At 35.7% G+C, this 16,011-nt stretch overlaps 2 protein-coding genes across 6 annotated transcripts; both read right to left on the reverse strand.

The window, feature by feature from the left end:
- Positions 1–1,899: 1,899 nt before the first annotated feature.
- On the reverse strand, positions 1,900–7,970 carry LOC144566114 (uncharacterized). Its single transcript, XM_078315999.1, has 8 exons — positions 7,690–7,970; positions 6,821–6,950; positions 5,174–5,301; positions 4,274–4,412; positions 3,728–3,836; positions 3,173–3,236; positions 2,692–2,940; positions 1,900–2,235 (listed from the first exon to the last, which is right to left on the reverse strand). The coding sequence occupies exons 1-8, from the start codon at positions 7,843–7,845 to the stop codon at positions 2,230–2,232; spliced, it is 981 nt and encodes a 326-aa protein (XP_078172125.1). The 5' UTR covers positions 7,846–7,970; the 3' UTR covers positions 1,900–2,229.
- Positions 7,971–11,541: 3,571 nt separating this feature from the next.
- On the reverse strand, positions 11,542–14,749 carry LOC144566580 (DNA repair REX1-B protein). Of its 5 annotated transcripts, none has more exons than XM_078316632.1 (6): positions 14,423–14,749; positions 13,816–13,878; positions 13,095–13,278; positions 12,508–12,601; positions 12,319–12,423; positions 11,542–11,956 (listed from the first exon to the last, which is right to left on the reverse strand). In XM_078316632.1, exons 3-6 carry the CDS (start codon positions 13,259–13,261, stop codon positions 11,690–11,692), a joined length of 633 nt encoding a protein of 210 aa, XP_078172758.1. In that variant the 5' UTR covers positions 13,262–13,278; positions 13,816–13,878; positions 14,423–14,749; the 3' UTR covers positions 11,542–11,689. The 5 variants fall into 5 exon arrangements, with proteins under 5 accessions (XP_078172758.1, XP_078172759.1, XP_078172760.1 ...); XM_078316633.1 differs by having other exon boundaries at positions 13,095–13,282; XM_078316634.1 differs by lacking the exon at positions 13,816–13,878.
- Between the last annotated feature and the right edge of the window lie 1,262 nt (positions 14,750–16,011).

The following is a 16,011-nucleotide window of genomic DNA, read 5'->3' on the forward strand; positions in this document are numbered from 1 at the left end:
AACGGAGAGAGGCAGAGGGTCAGAGAGGGGATGGGCAAGGGAGTTCAGCGCGAGAATCAGAGGAGATACTGAGCGGTTGAGTGTGATAGAGGAGAGACGAACAGGAACCGGAGAGCAGTTGGGAGAGCGTGAAGAAAGATTGAAGTTGCCTCGTTGCGAGATGGAGAGGAGAAACGCAGGAGGCAGAAGGAGAGGACAGAGAGAGAGTCGGAAGAGAATAAAAGAGTTAACGGAGGAGATGAGGTGTGAAGAGAGAAGGGTAATTTTGAAAATACCAAAATACATTTTATTATACACTGCTTTTCAGCAAATTTTAATCAAATATCTGAATTATATGTATAATTGTGACAATTTGCTAAATATAATGATTTTGGAGTGGCAATTAGCTAATTTAAGGTTTTGAAATGGCAAATTCCTAAATTCCATGTTTTAGAGTGGCATAAAAATAATTTTTCCTTTTCTTTTTATTGAGGCTAGCGTGTGCTAGATTCACATGGAGGACTTGATGAGTTTGATTTTAAAATCTATTCAATTGACTTCAAAAGAGGAATTCAAAACATCCAAACTAATCCACTTCCCAAATGACGCATATACATGAAAAATTTGAAAATTTTCAAATCCATTTGATACAAGGTCAAGCAATCAGACAATGAATGTTTATAAGTTAGTTTAATGTATTTATTTTTCATTATTTTTTGACCGCTCGACTTTGTACCAAATTAGTTCAAAAACGTGAAGTAAATTAATTTTAACAGTTAGAATTTTTCATTTGAAGTCAATACGATAGATTTTGGAATTAAGTTTATCAAACTCTCTTGGTGAACCTAACACACGCTAGCCTCACTCTTCTTTTTTTTGTTAGGAATGTTCTGATGTTCATTCTGCATTTAAAAAAGAAAATACAACTTAGAGCAAAGGCTGGAACCCTGGACAAGCTGCTAGAATTATAGATCTTTGAAGGGTGTTTAGACTAAAAAAGCGTTACAGAATGTTTGATGTAATTTTTTTTTCCTGATTGTATTGAAAAGACCAAAGACAGTGACTTTCTGTATGGTGGTAAGGAGTGAGTTTAGGCTTTCAATGGTAATGTCAAATAGCACTTAGCACGCAAGATATCAGAAAATTTTCCTCTATTAATGAATTACATAAATATCAATGGCAATATCAAATAACAAGGAACAGAGCACCCCATGTCATCGGAATCCATATCCTCCGAGGTAACAGAAAATTTCTATTTGAATCATGGCCGTCCAATCGGAATCCAGACCAATCCAGCCCCAAGTGGAATGCAAGGGGGTGCTTTAATAGTCGTGCAGATTCTGATTTGACGGTCCAGATAAAAAAAGAAATATTCAGTTACCTTAGGTGATACAAATTCCTGTCGTCGCCTTTCACAATGCAAATACGGAGGTTTATCATTGATGTGACGATGTCGTTACAAGTTTAGAAACCCATAATCCAAGATACTTATTTTTTCCACATCTATAACATTATTTAATAGTGGTGCTAACTTATGTGTCAGTATCATGGAAATTATTTTACAGTTAGCATGGTATGGTAGTCTTTTTGACCAAATCCCAAAAATATTTGTAAAAATATAAAGAAGAAACTGTGTACCTGAGCCTCCATCAGATCCAGGCACTGCCTATTTATTTTCATTTTAAATGTGCCTTTTCAAAATTCAGGAAGTTTTCTCCCAGAGTTCATATTTCGAAGTAGCTACTTCAAGGCCTGTCACTCCAGAAAAGGTTTTGTAAATCCTAAACATTGTCAAGTCTGGAACAATTTATTTGTTATGAATCAGACCCGTTGGAATACAATAAATAAACCGAAACAGTTTGCAGGGCATAACATAATGCTAAAACATAATAAACCCAAAAAGAAATAGGGGCACTGCATCTTAACACGTATAGCCAGTATTTTGACCTTTGCAATTGAAGAAGTGACTGTAAATAAGTTGTTCTATGAATGAAAGAACAAAACACCATATAACTCGAGGCTGGTATATTAGTAAAAAGTACCACTAAGAATACATAAATGAAGGTTTGTTTGTTTCGTGCCTGAGCCAAATTGTCAAGGAAACCACAATCCAGGAAAACCTTTACTAATCAACCAAAATATATCGATCATCCATTAACAAACAGACAATAAATAGTTGCATTGCTTAATGCATGGAGACTTCAAAACTTGTCTATGATTCATCTTGGCCCCTGAGTCCATTGATCCTAGTTACAGCTGCAAGAAAATAAGTTTTTTTGAAGGTTAGTGGCTTTAATGCAAGAAAATAAGCTATCTAGTTAATCCAGGCAAGTCATGCACAAAAATTAAGGAATTGACATATAAGATCATCACATTAGTATCATAAATTTAATTTCAATAACAACCAAAATTCATGATTGGCAGTTGCATTTGTTGGACAATCCATATAGAAATCTTATGTACAGTAACTCTAATTTCAATAATAAAAAAATCTCAAACACAGATAAATTTAGCAAGGGTAAATTGATGATGAATGCAAGTAGTTTCTTCAATAATGGGCTAAGTAAAAACAGTTAAAATGGGGTCTGGCGTAGTAATAACTATTCGGGGAAGTTGCTGACACACAAAGGCAGTGAAGAAGGCATATTTGACATGCAAGTTAACTGTTCAAGTGAATATGTAAAACTTATATGCTGATATATAAAACATCACCTGCTTCTTCTTCTTACGATGCTTCCTCTTACGACGCGGCTTCTGCGTATCAGAATTGGAGCTGATGTTGCTGTTGTCCCCTCCAGAATTCACATGAGATTGAGGCCTCCAGTTCTTTTTAGAGGTGGATGGGCCACTACTTGAAGAATTAGTGTCAGAGGTAGATAAAGTGCGCTTTTCACTGGACCTGGCTCTGCTTGGAGGTAGCGATCGAGGTGGCGGCATCAATACCCTAGCTGATCTCTGCCTCTGTGAACCCGAACAATCAAAACAAATAATTCATAAATTATAATTTGTAGAGTTCATTTCATTTGTGAATATTACACTTGCTTTTGTGCAAACGGATACAGGTCATAAACCCAGCTTTCATATATATATTTTTTTCTCTTGATTAATTAGTGAGCAATTTTTATTTTATCTTTTAGTCATTTTCTTCTTATTTTTCCTACTTAATATATTGTAGTTCCTTAAAAAAAAAAACCTCGTTTTTCTCATCGCTTGACATGCCAGATGCAGCTTTGCCCGAGGCACTTGAAGCTGGTTCTCTGCATTAAAATAATCAAGTATTATTGCATTGTTTCAGCATATCAGCTGTACACAAGACTGCATATCAATATTGTTCACAATTCTGACCAAACTGACATCAACACACTTTTTTACATCAGACAGGATACTAGGCTAGTTTAGTAGAATCCTAAAAGTTGGTATTTACTATTTAAAAAACACAATGGGGAATGATTTTATAGCTGGGGGCAATGTTTGTGCTCCAGCTTGTCCACCAATAAGAGCATGTCACCCACAAGTACCAACCCGGCTTTGTTTCAAATTTGTACATGGTTAGCATTTGACGGAGGCATTGGTTGGCACTTGCAGGAATGTGGTACACTCTTATTGGTGGCTGAACCAGGGGCCAAATTGCTCCCGACAGCAGTTGCATGCACAAAGAAAAAAAAAATGAGGTGGCAGGACTAAACCAGTCATTGACATCTTAAAGGTAGCACATGCTCATGCACGAAAGAGAGAATAAAAATAATACTTAGTGCTTTTGTCAGTCCATTCATCATCAGCCTCATCATCACTTGAGCTGGCCGACATGAAGAAGTCGTCATCACTTATATCCAATGCATCATCATCACTTCCAGTTTCTGTAACAAACCAACAAAATTTATTTTATATTTTAAAAACCAAATTTTGTCATTGCAGACAGAACCAGTGTTCCTGTTGGGGTAAAACTGAACCATCAGATCAAAGTGATAAAAAGGATAAATTCAATTAATATTGACAATTTTGCCCCCAAATCTAATCAATTATTATATCTCTCAGCTGCAAATTGTACTAAAATCCCGGTTGTGAAATTATTATTTGCAGATTTGGTACCAAAAAGATGTTGTGTTGGTACTAAAAGATGATGTTTCTTGCTTGAGTTAAAAATGCTTTTAAGTTATCTTTATTTGCAAAGAGGTCCAAACAATTAGTACAGTTAATTGCAAACACGAACTGAGCTCAATGCTAGTCACAGACAGCTGAAATATTAGGTTAACTGGCAAAAAAAAAAACACCAAAGCCAAAATAATAAACTGACCTTCTAATTCTTTACCACTAGCAGCTGCTTCCATCGAATTAACTTTGATCTGCTTACGCCACTTATTTCTTTTCTCAACTGTATCGGGATCTTCACCTCCAGCAAACAAAGAAACGTACTTCTCATTCTTTGGAAAGAACTATATTCAAAGGGACAAACTGTTTATTCAGTACACCATTTATTATTATTATTCTCTTCACAAGAACACAGTGCACAAGATTAAAAATTAATGCAACTACAATACTCCTAAGTCAAACTTTAACTCATCCACACATTGAATCCACCCCTTTCTGAGTTTACACTACTCTTGTATAAAAGTTTATGTCATCTTCATATGTACCGCATAAGCTCCTACGTCTTTGAAATAGATACATTGAATACAACTCTTATGAAAACACTAAGGGTGTGCTCCCAAGGGAGTGAATGGGGAGGAAGGGAAGAGAAAGGAGAAAGAAATGAAGGGTGTGTGTTTTGAAAGTTATCATTTTAATGAAAATTTATGTGTTGTTCATGATTTTATTACGAATATTATTATTCTTGTATTATATCTTTGGAAGTATTCAAGAAGATGCTCTTGGTCTTGAATCTTCATCACTTTGCACCCGAGTTTTAATTAAGGAGGTGAACAGAGATGAATGGAGGAAAATGAGGAAAATTCCAATATTCATTTCTTCAAGAATTGTTTCCTCCTAATTTGAGGTGTAATAAAATTCCCCTCCTCATTCTCTTTCCTTCCCCCTCAAACTCAGGAGCAGACCCTAACAGATAAATAATGTGATAAAAAAGATAATATAAAATGATAATAAACTATGATAAATGGACTGCTAATTTCACTTACTCCCAATCTCATAGATGAAATGAATCATAAATCAAACTAAGGGGGGCATAAGGATAACATACCCTAACATACTCGAGATCCTCTTTCAACTTTGACAGCTGGCTTGATATTTGTGCTTCCGTGGCATGGTCTGACGAGGTACGGAGTTGTTTCTCCAGCCGCCTTAACATTCTCTCAATCTTTCTCCTCTCTATCAAATAAGAAGAGAAATCAACTCAGTAATTAATGGAGTGAATCATGAGTAGGAAATTTGCCTTTGCACAAAAGAGGACTTCTATAACATAAGACATCATCATGCCCTAGCAAAGATGGAGATGTTGAACTGCACCTTTCTACTCCTGAAATCTCCTTAAAAAAAAATGAGATTGAATCCCAGAACTGAACTGTTCCCTGATAATTTAATTGAACCAAAATGGTTTCCAAACTGAACAAATTTACTTCCACTCATTCACAGTAAGGGATACACTGGATCCATAAGACCATAAATGTCCCAGGCTCAGTCAGTCATGTATAATCCATTAGTATCTCTCTCCTACTCATCACACGTTTATCCTCTCATTAATGTAAGGTCTCTGATTCAGGGGCGGATCTAAAGTCATTCAAAGGATGGCTAAGCCACCCCTATGATTTTAGAATTTTAGTTATGTGTACTAAAATTTAATTGAATTTTATTTTTTTAGAACATATTATATAGTCTAACCCCCCCTTATAAATATCACATGTCTACTTGTAGTCTAGTGGTTAGAGCTTTTTGAGTGTTGGTGGAGAACTTCGGTTCAATTCCCACCAACCACAATTTATGCGTTTTAAGTTTTAGCCCCCTCTATCAAGATATTCTAGTTCCGCCCCTGCTCTGATTTGTCCTGCCTTCAAGTTGCAAATCTACCCCCCCCCCGCCGAGTTCATATCCTCTCAGGTATTGCAAAGGATTACCCTCACTTTACGGTTTGGGATTCGGGTCACCACCATAGGGGGCAGTATTATTGGGCTTTGAGATTCGTGCCAAGTTAAAAAGAACGGTCCAGATCTAGTAATTGTAAAAGATTCCTTTATCAGGTATTGGAGAGGATGTGAATCCCCCCCCCCCTTTTCTTTCTACATGCCTACATCCCACAGCACCTGACCCCAGGTGCTGTTCCTCATCTGGCCTACTTTATATTGCCTCGTCTACACCCACACAGCCCATCCCCATTCCATGTCTAGCTCTTGTTGACCCTCATTACATTAACTTGTTAAGCCCCACATCAGGAGTCGCTGAGCCCCACAGGTTGAGCTCTATATGATACCATCTTATGGGGCCTCAGCATGGCATAGGGGGGCGAGCAGGTTGGTACCTTCTTTTTGGATTAACTCTATTTATGTTACGCCACCTCATTGGGTCTAGAATCACAGGCCTTGTGATCTTGTCAGACCACATAACATCCCCTTTTCCAATATATTGCTATAACTATAACAGTTCCTCACCGGAGTCACCTAGGCCAACCCCCAAACCCGAGGTGTTTACCAAGTTGATGTGATATGGGGCCTCATAGGAAATATGACCAACCCGATAAAAAGAAATAGGACTAATGAAAGTTCATTGACGAGATTGGTTCTTTGTAAATTCTAGGGCCCAAAACCTCAAATTTTTCCTTTAAAACAAAATAAACTTTTGCAGTTTTAGAGGCAGTTGAATATCTGTTACAAAAATGCAGGGAAAAGATAAGTACCAAAGAACTTGATCTTTCTATCTCTTAGTTGTATTTCACGCTCAACTACGAGTCTATTTTGAATCTCAAGTTGCTTCTTTAACTCTTCCAATTTCTTTTGCTGAGCTTCTCTCACTTCATTAGGAAGTTCCTTTATAAACATATAAATGCTTAAATTCACAAAGCAAGCTTAGTATTTAAGGTTCAATTAAGTTGCAACAAAGCTATTATATAACAACACAAACCAAGAAAACTCAACCAAGCAATTATAAATCAAAATGCTGCCACATTTACCGTCAATTTTTGTGACATTACAAAAAAAAATTATTGTCCGACTGTGACATATTCCATGTTGACCATAACCAATTTAAGATTCTGTTCAGTTCCACTCTTCACCTTTTCAGGTACTTCCCCTTGTTGAGATTGTAATGTTTTGTGTAGAGTGCAACAAGCAATGGAATCTTTAAGGGCATGTATTTTCAAATACTTCTCTCCCATCCCAAAAGCTCTATTACAGATTCTTAAGTTCAAATCAATCATGTGATACTCCGTGCAAGCCTAATGATGCAATCTCAACTTATTCCACCATTATTACCTCTTACTATGACTTCTCCATGCTGCTAATATTATATACCAATAATGAGTATTCTCAAATTCTCAAATCACTTACATACCCATGAAATTTCAGACCTTATACAATTATACACCTTAATGCTCACCACAGCCCAAAAAAAATCCTTAGTAAGACACAGTATCAGACTTAACTCCTAAAGCAATTAGGAAATTTCCCGTTTATTCTTCTATTTCCCCTCCGGTTTTCCCAGACCCTCTCAAGCCTGCATGCAATTAACACAAAAATACAGCCCAATTCAAGTCAAGTCTGGCCATACCTTTCGGAGGTACCTCTCAATTGATCGAATCTGGTTCTTAATGGACACCGATTTAACCTTCTTACCCCTTTTGTCAGGACCTAACCCTTTGGCGCGGCGCGCTTTCACTGGCCGCCGCTCCTCCAAGCGACGCCGAGCAAAGCCTCCATGGGCCATGCTTGACTCCTCCTGCGCTCTCTCTCTATCTCTCTCTCCTCTGAGAGGTTCTTCAACTCCAGAAATTGGGGTCTTGGAGGTTTGGCTCGTGTCTTTTAGGGTTCGAGGGAATTGAAAGCAAGGACTTCTATGAGGTTGTGAGGCCAGAGCCACAGGAGTTCAGGTCAGGGAGTCCAGATCCGTGACTGAGGTAACTCAAATTTTGAGTTTTTATTCGGACCGTCCGATGAGAAGTGGAATGCATGAATTCCTTTGATATTCATGCCAAAACAGATTGGACGCTCTGGATCTAAACTTAAAATTTGAGTTACCTTGGATGATATAAATTCCAGGTCAGGGGTCACACTGTCAGTCTATCACACATGTATTTTTGCTCAACTCAAAAGAGCAGGCTGACTTTGTAATTGCGGAAAAGAGGTTTTGGACATGATTAATGATCTGTGCAATAAAGTTGAAATTTTTATTTGAGCACAAAAAGTATAATTTATATTTTATAAAAATAGTTGAAATTAAGACTTCTCCACATCTTTTTCATACAAAACTTGTTTGTCAGTTCATTTATGAATTGAAGGACTAAAATATATCTCCTTTTCTGATCAAATATAAATAACATACGCTATATAGTTTTCATATAACGAACTATAATAGAATCATATATATTAAAAAAATGGGTTATAATATTCTATTACAATTATAAAAAAAATCAACGTCTGAGTTTTTCTCATTGGTAATTTTAACAACCGTATATAATTTTGAAATCCAACTCGTAAACTATGATCTATGTGTTGTTCGTACAATAATCTTTTTCATATATTTGACTTATTTGCAAAAACATACAATTATTGAATTTTACGATTTCTTCTATTTTAGAATTATGTAGGTTCAAGCCGAATTGGAATTGCAATGTAGAATGCTTGAACTGAAGAAATCATGAATATATTTGTCAAGAATTTAATTTGTAATATTTTAAAGTTGGTAAAGTATTTTTGATGTTGTTTCAACAGGATAAAAACGTTGGTAACGTTTGTAAAACGTTGGTAACGTTTGTAAAACGTTGGTAACGTTTGTAAAACGTTGGTAACGTTTGTAAAACGTTATAACGATTATACCTTAAGAAAACGCTGTGAAACAACTCGATCAAAGTCAAAGAAATCAAAAACGTTGATGTAACGTTTTAAAAAGTTATGGCTGTAATGTTTTAAAAAGTTATAACGTTTGTGGAAAAAGCTGTAACGTTTTAATTAATTTTCAAACTTCAGAAATTCCTGATTTTGATCAAATTTTTAAAGTGCAAAACGTTATAGAAACGTTATACAATCCTTATAACGTTTTTGATCAATTAGCTGAGCTGTCAGAAAATTGAAACCCTAAATCACATTTTGAACTAAAATGTTGTAACGTTTTAGCTCATTTAGCTCATTTTTGAGTTGTTTCTATAAATAGGGCTTTGGGCTGTCTTCCCAAAACAACTGAGCCGTCCCTAATTGCAAAAGAGGCGATTTTCTGTGAGCTTGGTTCCACCATTGTTGATTGAGCTTAAAACTTCAATATCTCTCAAACAACCTCAAACTTACTTCACTAATCTTAAGTTAGATTAGGTTAGAGTGATCTATTAAGTGTTTCTCTTATTCATCTAGACTTTGAGACTTCGTTCTCATCTCGAGTAGCTCGTGTGACTTCCTTTGGTTGTAAGGGCTCGCCGGCGCTCATCTTTTGTTGGCCGTGTGACTTCCCTTGGTTGTAAGGGCTCGCCGGTTCATAAGTTGTAAGCATTTCTTATTGGGTAATAGAAAGGCGCACCTAGAAAGAGGCTGTGACGCCCCAGAGACGTAGACTTTTGTTTTGCCGAACTCCGTTAACATTCCGCGTGTCAAATTTCTCTAAACTCATCTATTTACTTTCAATTGCAATTTATTTTCAGTTTTTGAGCTAATTAGCGGTGCCCCTTAGTTATAACACTATGCTTCATACACATCATACTAAGTAAGATAATGAAGTCTATGCAAGTTTTGTTGCTCATAAAATGACAGGAAATTTACAATAATTCAAATGGTGGCTCTATGACAGTAGGCCTCACTGGTCGGGTTGCTATCTAACACATCCAAATTGCACTCAAATGTTCGTTAAATATTGTAAAATTCATATAAAATCAACCGTTTGGAGGTTTTTTGCGTTCTTCATATCGAAATTCTCAGTTTAACGCGTAGAACATTATTATGGATTTTATTTTCAATAAATCCGAATCTCATTTTTTGTGAATTTCAAAAAAATTAGATTTTAAGGCATTAAATCGACCCGATAAGCTAATGGGTTTGAACCTGATAAGATATTTGAATCCGATTACTGTCCCTCCCTGGCAAAAATTCTGCGTCCGCCCCCTAATTATATGGCGTTTGATGGAATGTCAATTGATGTTTTAATCGTACGAAATTTTATACACAACGTAACTAATTTAAAAAATAAAATATTTTTGGAAAAATTTAAGAAAGTGTTGTCAAGGTCGTCAAGATAAACCGTTGTCAAGAATATTCCTGTCTTCTTAGTTCACTGAACTAATCCCAGTTAAAAACAATTAACCATACGATTTATATATGTTTAATATTCAGACTAAAAATTGGGATTACCAATGCACCCTCATATTGTATAAAGAAAAAAGAAAAAAAAAAGAAAAGATAGTTATAGTTTTATAGAGATTTATCAGTTCAGTTAAATATTTCAACAATGTCATTTGTACCGATCAACAATCAAAATATATTGAATTTTTGACTTCAAACAATACAACTTATTTACATAAAATAATCATTTCTTTTATTTCATATTCTTATGTAATTACTAAAAATTAAAACATATATTTGTCTGACATAGAAAATTATTGTTGTTTTTGTTAATAAACATTGTAAGAAAAATAAGATGTGTAATTGTTTTCCATTATAATTATAGAATAACAAAGAGATATTGCCGTTCTCTTTTTATTGATCGAACGATTCATTATAGATATGATGTGTCTACATTTTGTCTTCTTTTATTATCGAACTGTCAAAAAATTAATACATTTTGTTATTTTTCAAATTTAATTTTCAGTAGAAAATGTTGAATCACCCAGCATTTCTAAGCAAGGGAAAACACTGAATAATTCAGTCTTCCTAGGCCAAGAAAAATACTGAATTATTCCACATTTGTGGTATGAAATTGAGATCTAGGAGATGTACAAGTTTGTTATTTTTTTAATACTGAAGAAAGAATTCGGCTTAAAAAATGAAAATAATTGAAACTTCCTCTCCTAACTACATGACCTCTTCTTCTTCTTCTTCAAAGCCTTTACTCTCAACTAGCCTTTACTCCCAAATAAGTTGAGTCAGACTAGAAATAAAAGAATCAACAACACAGAGACTTCTTAGGAGGTCACCCATTCTAGTACTACTTCTGCCCAATTTGTGAGGGCTTTATTTCTAAAAGGAAATTTTTTTTACCGCTGGCTCGCCAAGCCAATCACGAACTATCACCAACCCTCCTTTTTTCTGGCTTGGGACAAGCTACACAGGCAGAGAGCTCTTAGATGGTAAATATTCTATTCAGGGCCTCCTGGGTCATGCTGGAGGCCTAGAGCTCCTCTAGCATGTTACCAAAACATAATATAAACAATAACCCTGCTGCCAAAGAAAAAGCGACATATATAGAGTACACTTAGAGAGGGTGAGCTACAAAAAACAGCACTTCAATTTTTTTCTTATCCAACATTGTCCACAAAAAAAGAGAGTGAAATAAAAAAGAAGTACAACCTACATCTACTACAGCAAATTTTATACGAGAAACCCTGCATACAGATGGACCATGAAATCAACTATTATGATTCAAGTGCTTCAATTTCATACCGTACCTCCTCCATGTACTCATTAATGCAAGTTACCGCCTCTTGCACGCCGCAAATTGCCTCCTTTAATGCACTGTCATACTCTGCGTCAGCTTCTGCATCTTCTGTTCCAGCTGCCTCAGTTATCTCACGTACATGAACACACTGGTGCCCCGTAATATTGTCGAGTTGACAACTGTCATGCATTACTATCCGCTCAGAAGGTCGGCCTGACTTCTTTAAAACTTGGATCTTAACAGTCTTTAATCAAGTAATAGTTTGAATTAGTTGATTTTATTAAAAGCAAAAACTGTAAAGCAAACTTGTGAGGTTAAATGAAAAGAAACAGATTTAAATGTTTCCTGCCAAATGATGCATCTCTGGCAATCATGCATAGACCAGTATCACCTCAACATACGGTACCTACTACCTAGTAGTAAGGTAATTGGGTTTCATCACTCATACTAAAACTAGAGATCAAATGCCAGTACTGGTACGGTATCATCCAAAACCAACAAATATACAATAGGAAAGATTGGTACATGGACATACTTTTTTGTTTGCATGCAATGTATATACTGTGCAATTTATAGATATGCATAGCGTCTAACAAAACAACTCACCAGATGTAACTTCTGTTTCTCTTGCACCTGAACAGCTTTCAGTAAGTTGGCAAGATCAGCTCGACACAGATCTGGCAACATAAGCATTGATTCCAAATCAATAACCTGTATCACATTTTGGGTACAGAATGAAAGACGCTACATAAAAGATTACAAAAATATGAAGTAAACAAATGAAAAAACTAATACTTGTTTTGAACAGTCATTGAACTCCTGCGTTATCTCTCCACAGACTTGCTGGTATGCCTCCTCCCCTCCATTTGACATATATTCAGAAAAACCCCTAGAAAAGTGTTTCACCCTTTTTTTAGTTCTGAATAACAATAAGTCGATATCGACAAGAAACTCGGGCAAATTTAATAAGAATACAGGATATTATCTCATTAATTGAAGAACAATTAATTGACAGAAAAGTATCGAGACTATAATAAGCAAACTATAAAGGAAATATGATTTCTACACCAGTAATAATTATTAGAAGCAGAAAAAAAAATTGTAGGCTACAGACCTACAGTTTGTGATATGATATCAACTACTACATAAGAAGCCAGGCTACCAGGGTAACCAGAAATGGCAAAGTCAGAGAGAATTAACTACAGAAATAAATCCATGGATCAGCTAGTAAAACAAATCACGAAATTAGGAACCTGCGGACCTGCGCACAATAACTTCTGACTTGTGCAAGAAGGTACTCAACTATTGATCCAAGAGAAAAACAGATCAAAATGCTTCTATTTCTAAGCAAATAATTTTGTTTTTGCATTTATCATAGTTACCTGCGAAGCTTGGTGTAGGCTTCAGCGCGCCTCCGCTGGACGGTCAGAAATTGACGGAGCAGATCAAGTACCTTTGCGGATTTCGAGGCATCGTCTACGGTGTCCATCCGTTCTAGTTCGCCTTCTTCTTCCAGCGGTTTCACTTCCCCTCCCTCTGATTGTTCCATGGTTGATTCCCTAATCCCTGGCTTCAATATATCTAGTTAGTTGAGGACAACACCACGGAGTTATTAATTAAAAAAAACTACAGTTAAACTAACCGTTCAGTGGTGCACTGCTAGTGATAATGGACAACTCTCTTAAAGCAGATTAGTATTGTCTATTAATTGGTAGACCGTCGTTACTCTAAACAAAAGGTGCAAAGAAAACAAAGTACAATATTTTAACACATTGTGGATTAAATTCATACCAACAATGTCGGAAAATGGAAGGTAGCCACAATTCAAAAAGAGAGAAGAAGGAAATGTTAACTTTGTTATATTTGTTGTGTACAATAAGATTATATGATACATCTATGAAAAATGTAAAAAATTAAGGCATCGTGTCATATTTGTAGATTATATTTTAATCAATTAACAACTGATTTTGAATAATGATAATAGTTAATTTTAGTGCATAATAGCCCTGTCTTACTGCTAATACTTATGAAGCGAACTAAAAGTTTCATACCAAACAGTTGGTAGGAATAAGCAAACAAAAGCAACATGTAAAGGAAGCTTACCTTGTTACTGATTAAACAGTTGTAGCTATGTTTAAACCTCAATAGGTAGCACCCTGTAGTCACCTACAGTTATATTTTTCTTTGTTTTGAATACAATTACTAATGGAAGAAACAGTAAAACTCTATTGGAGTCTAAAAGTGCATTAGCGGGGAAAAAAGGACCAGTAGTTTGTATATAAATCATCAATAGTACCAAGCTCTTATACCTAAAAATTTCAATTTGTTTTGTAAATATGATAGAATGATTCCAGTAAACTATTGTCATTCTAAGACGGTTTCTCTCGAAACAGAAACAGAATCAAAATCAGCCTGTTCCCTAGCTTCAATTGATGAACAATAGTCGGATCAGCAAAAGTATACATGAGGAAACTACCCAACAGTCAGTAACACGTACAAATAGTAAGAACAATGAGAACCTAATAACCTCATAAACTGCAACCAATAAATCAGTCATTAAAAAAACTTGGCATATAAGGAGGAAACTACCCAATAAACAGTAACACATACAAATCCTAGCAACAATGAGAACCTAACAACCTCATGAGCTGCAACAAATAAATTAGAACTTTTTTTAATTCGGAAAATTATAGAGAGAGAAAGACGATACCAGCTGTGGAGAAGGTCTGTGAAGGTGAAATCAGAAGCGCCAGTGGAGCGGAGGCAGAGGTTGGGATCTACGGAGAATGGCAGACAGCAGGGAAGAACGAACGAAGTGACTGATTGTAGATAAGGCCGACAAAGCGGAGCAGGCGGCGTTTGAGGTCAGAAAGAGCGCGGGAACCGTACAGTACAGTCGGAGTAGTCAATGGTAGAGGAAAGGATTCGGATCGAAGGAGAAAAGAGGAGATGGGGGAAACCGCTAAGGAGAGGGGGAGAATTTGTATTTTGTTTTTTATTTTTTAGGTTGGGGAATTTTTTTTCTCTTTTTAGGAAGAAGATGGAAGCGGCAGGATTTTTTATTTTTATTTTTTTAGCAAGAAAATGGAGAGGAGAGAAACGGAGAGAGAAGGTAGAAAAGGGAGTATTATTTTCCTTTGCAGTGGGACCCCGAAAGTCAGGGATAGATTTCACTGTTGAAGTACTGGAGCTAGGGGTGTAAACGGATCGGATAATATCCGATTTCGTCCGAATCCGAATCCGGAAAAGTACTTAAATTATCCGATCCGTATCCGTATCCGAGACTATCCGTATCCGAAAAATTATAACGGATACAGATACGGTAAGGCATTTTACTATCTGCATCCGACCGTTTATATTTTAAACCACAATAAATGTGATATATGTTTTTAAATTGATTTATTAAATTGCATATTATACAAATAATTTATTAAATTGCATATAGATATATATTTTGATGAACAATATAACACTATGATATAATTAGTGACTAATATTTTAATAATATAATAAATGTTTTGTAACTAACAAGCTAATTATGAAAAATATCCGTATCCGTCCGATATCCGATCCGTATCCGTAACATTTAATATCCGATCCGTATCCGTATCCGTATCCGAAAAATTATAACAGATACGGATACGGTAAGACCACTATCCGATCCGTATCCGACCGTTTACACCCCTAACTGGAGCTGCGCGACGCGGATTACAAGTATATAATAGATAGAGTAGAACCAGGATGTTCTTGAGTTCAGTAGGGAATTCTTGATAAATTCAAGTCTAAAATTTATCAAATTTAACTTTAAATTATGAATTTGAACTGTTGAAATCTGTCTATTTTACGAGTGATGAGTCTATATATGAAAAATTTAAACATTCGAATTAATTTAGTATAAAGTTAAGCGGTCAAAAAATGCCCCATTAAGCGGTCAAAACTAGATATATGAGCGCTAATTAAAATGTCCCATTTAATTCACGAAGTAGTGTAGCCTTACTCTACATGTGTATATATAATATAAAAAATGTATATATATGTATATGTAGAGATGGGCTATGGTGCATTGTAATGCATAGGCACCCTTGTGCATTGGACCATAAATCACCAATTCAAAATCCAAATGATCAATCCAAACCGTTCATCTTGTTCTCCATATTAATATGTACCTGGAGACCAAATTTTACATTTTTTGGAATTTTTTTACTATTTATTAAGCCACTTTGAAAATTGCCGATCCAGAGGTCCAGAAATTTTTACTGTTCACCCGAATTTGCAGATTTTCAATAAATCTAAAAAAAT

This window comes from Carex rostrata, chromosome 15 (assembly GCF_964058835.1).
Source record: "Carex rostrata chromosome 15, lpCarRost1.2, whole genome shotgun sequence".
Taxonomy (NCBI): Eukaryota; Viridiplantae; Streptophyta; class Magnoliopsida; order Poales; family Cyperaceae; genus Carex; species Carex rostrata.

Bases quoted from the DNA above. Each gene is read 5' to 3' on its own strand.
- LOC144566580 (XM_078316634.1), bottom strand. From the start codon at position 13,261: ATGGAACAATCAGAGGGAGGGGAAGTGAAACCGCTGGAAGAAGAAGGC. The intron at 12,424-12,507 runs GTATTAGTTTTT...AATGTGATACAG, and splicing joins TCAATGACTGTTCAAAACAA to GTTATTGATTTGGAATCAAT. The intron at 11,957-12,318 runs GTGAGTTGTTTT...ACTTGATTAAAG, and splicing joins AGAAACAGAAGTTACATCTG to ACTGTTAAGATCCAAGTTTT.
- LOC144566114 (XM_078315999.1), bottom strand. From the start codon at position 7,845: ATGGCCCATGGAGGCTTTGCTCGGCGTCGCTTGGAGGAGCGGCGGCCA. The intron at 3,837-4,273 runs GTCAGTTTATTA...GGTTTGTTACAG, and splicing joins TAGTGGTAAAGAATTAGAAG to AAACTGGAAGTGATGATGAT. The intron at 3,237-3,727 runs GTATTATTTTTA...ATTTTAATGCAG, and splicing joins TGGACTGACAAAAGCACTAA to AGAACCAGCTTCAAGTGCCT.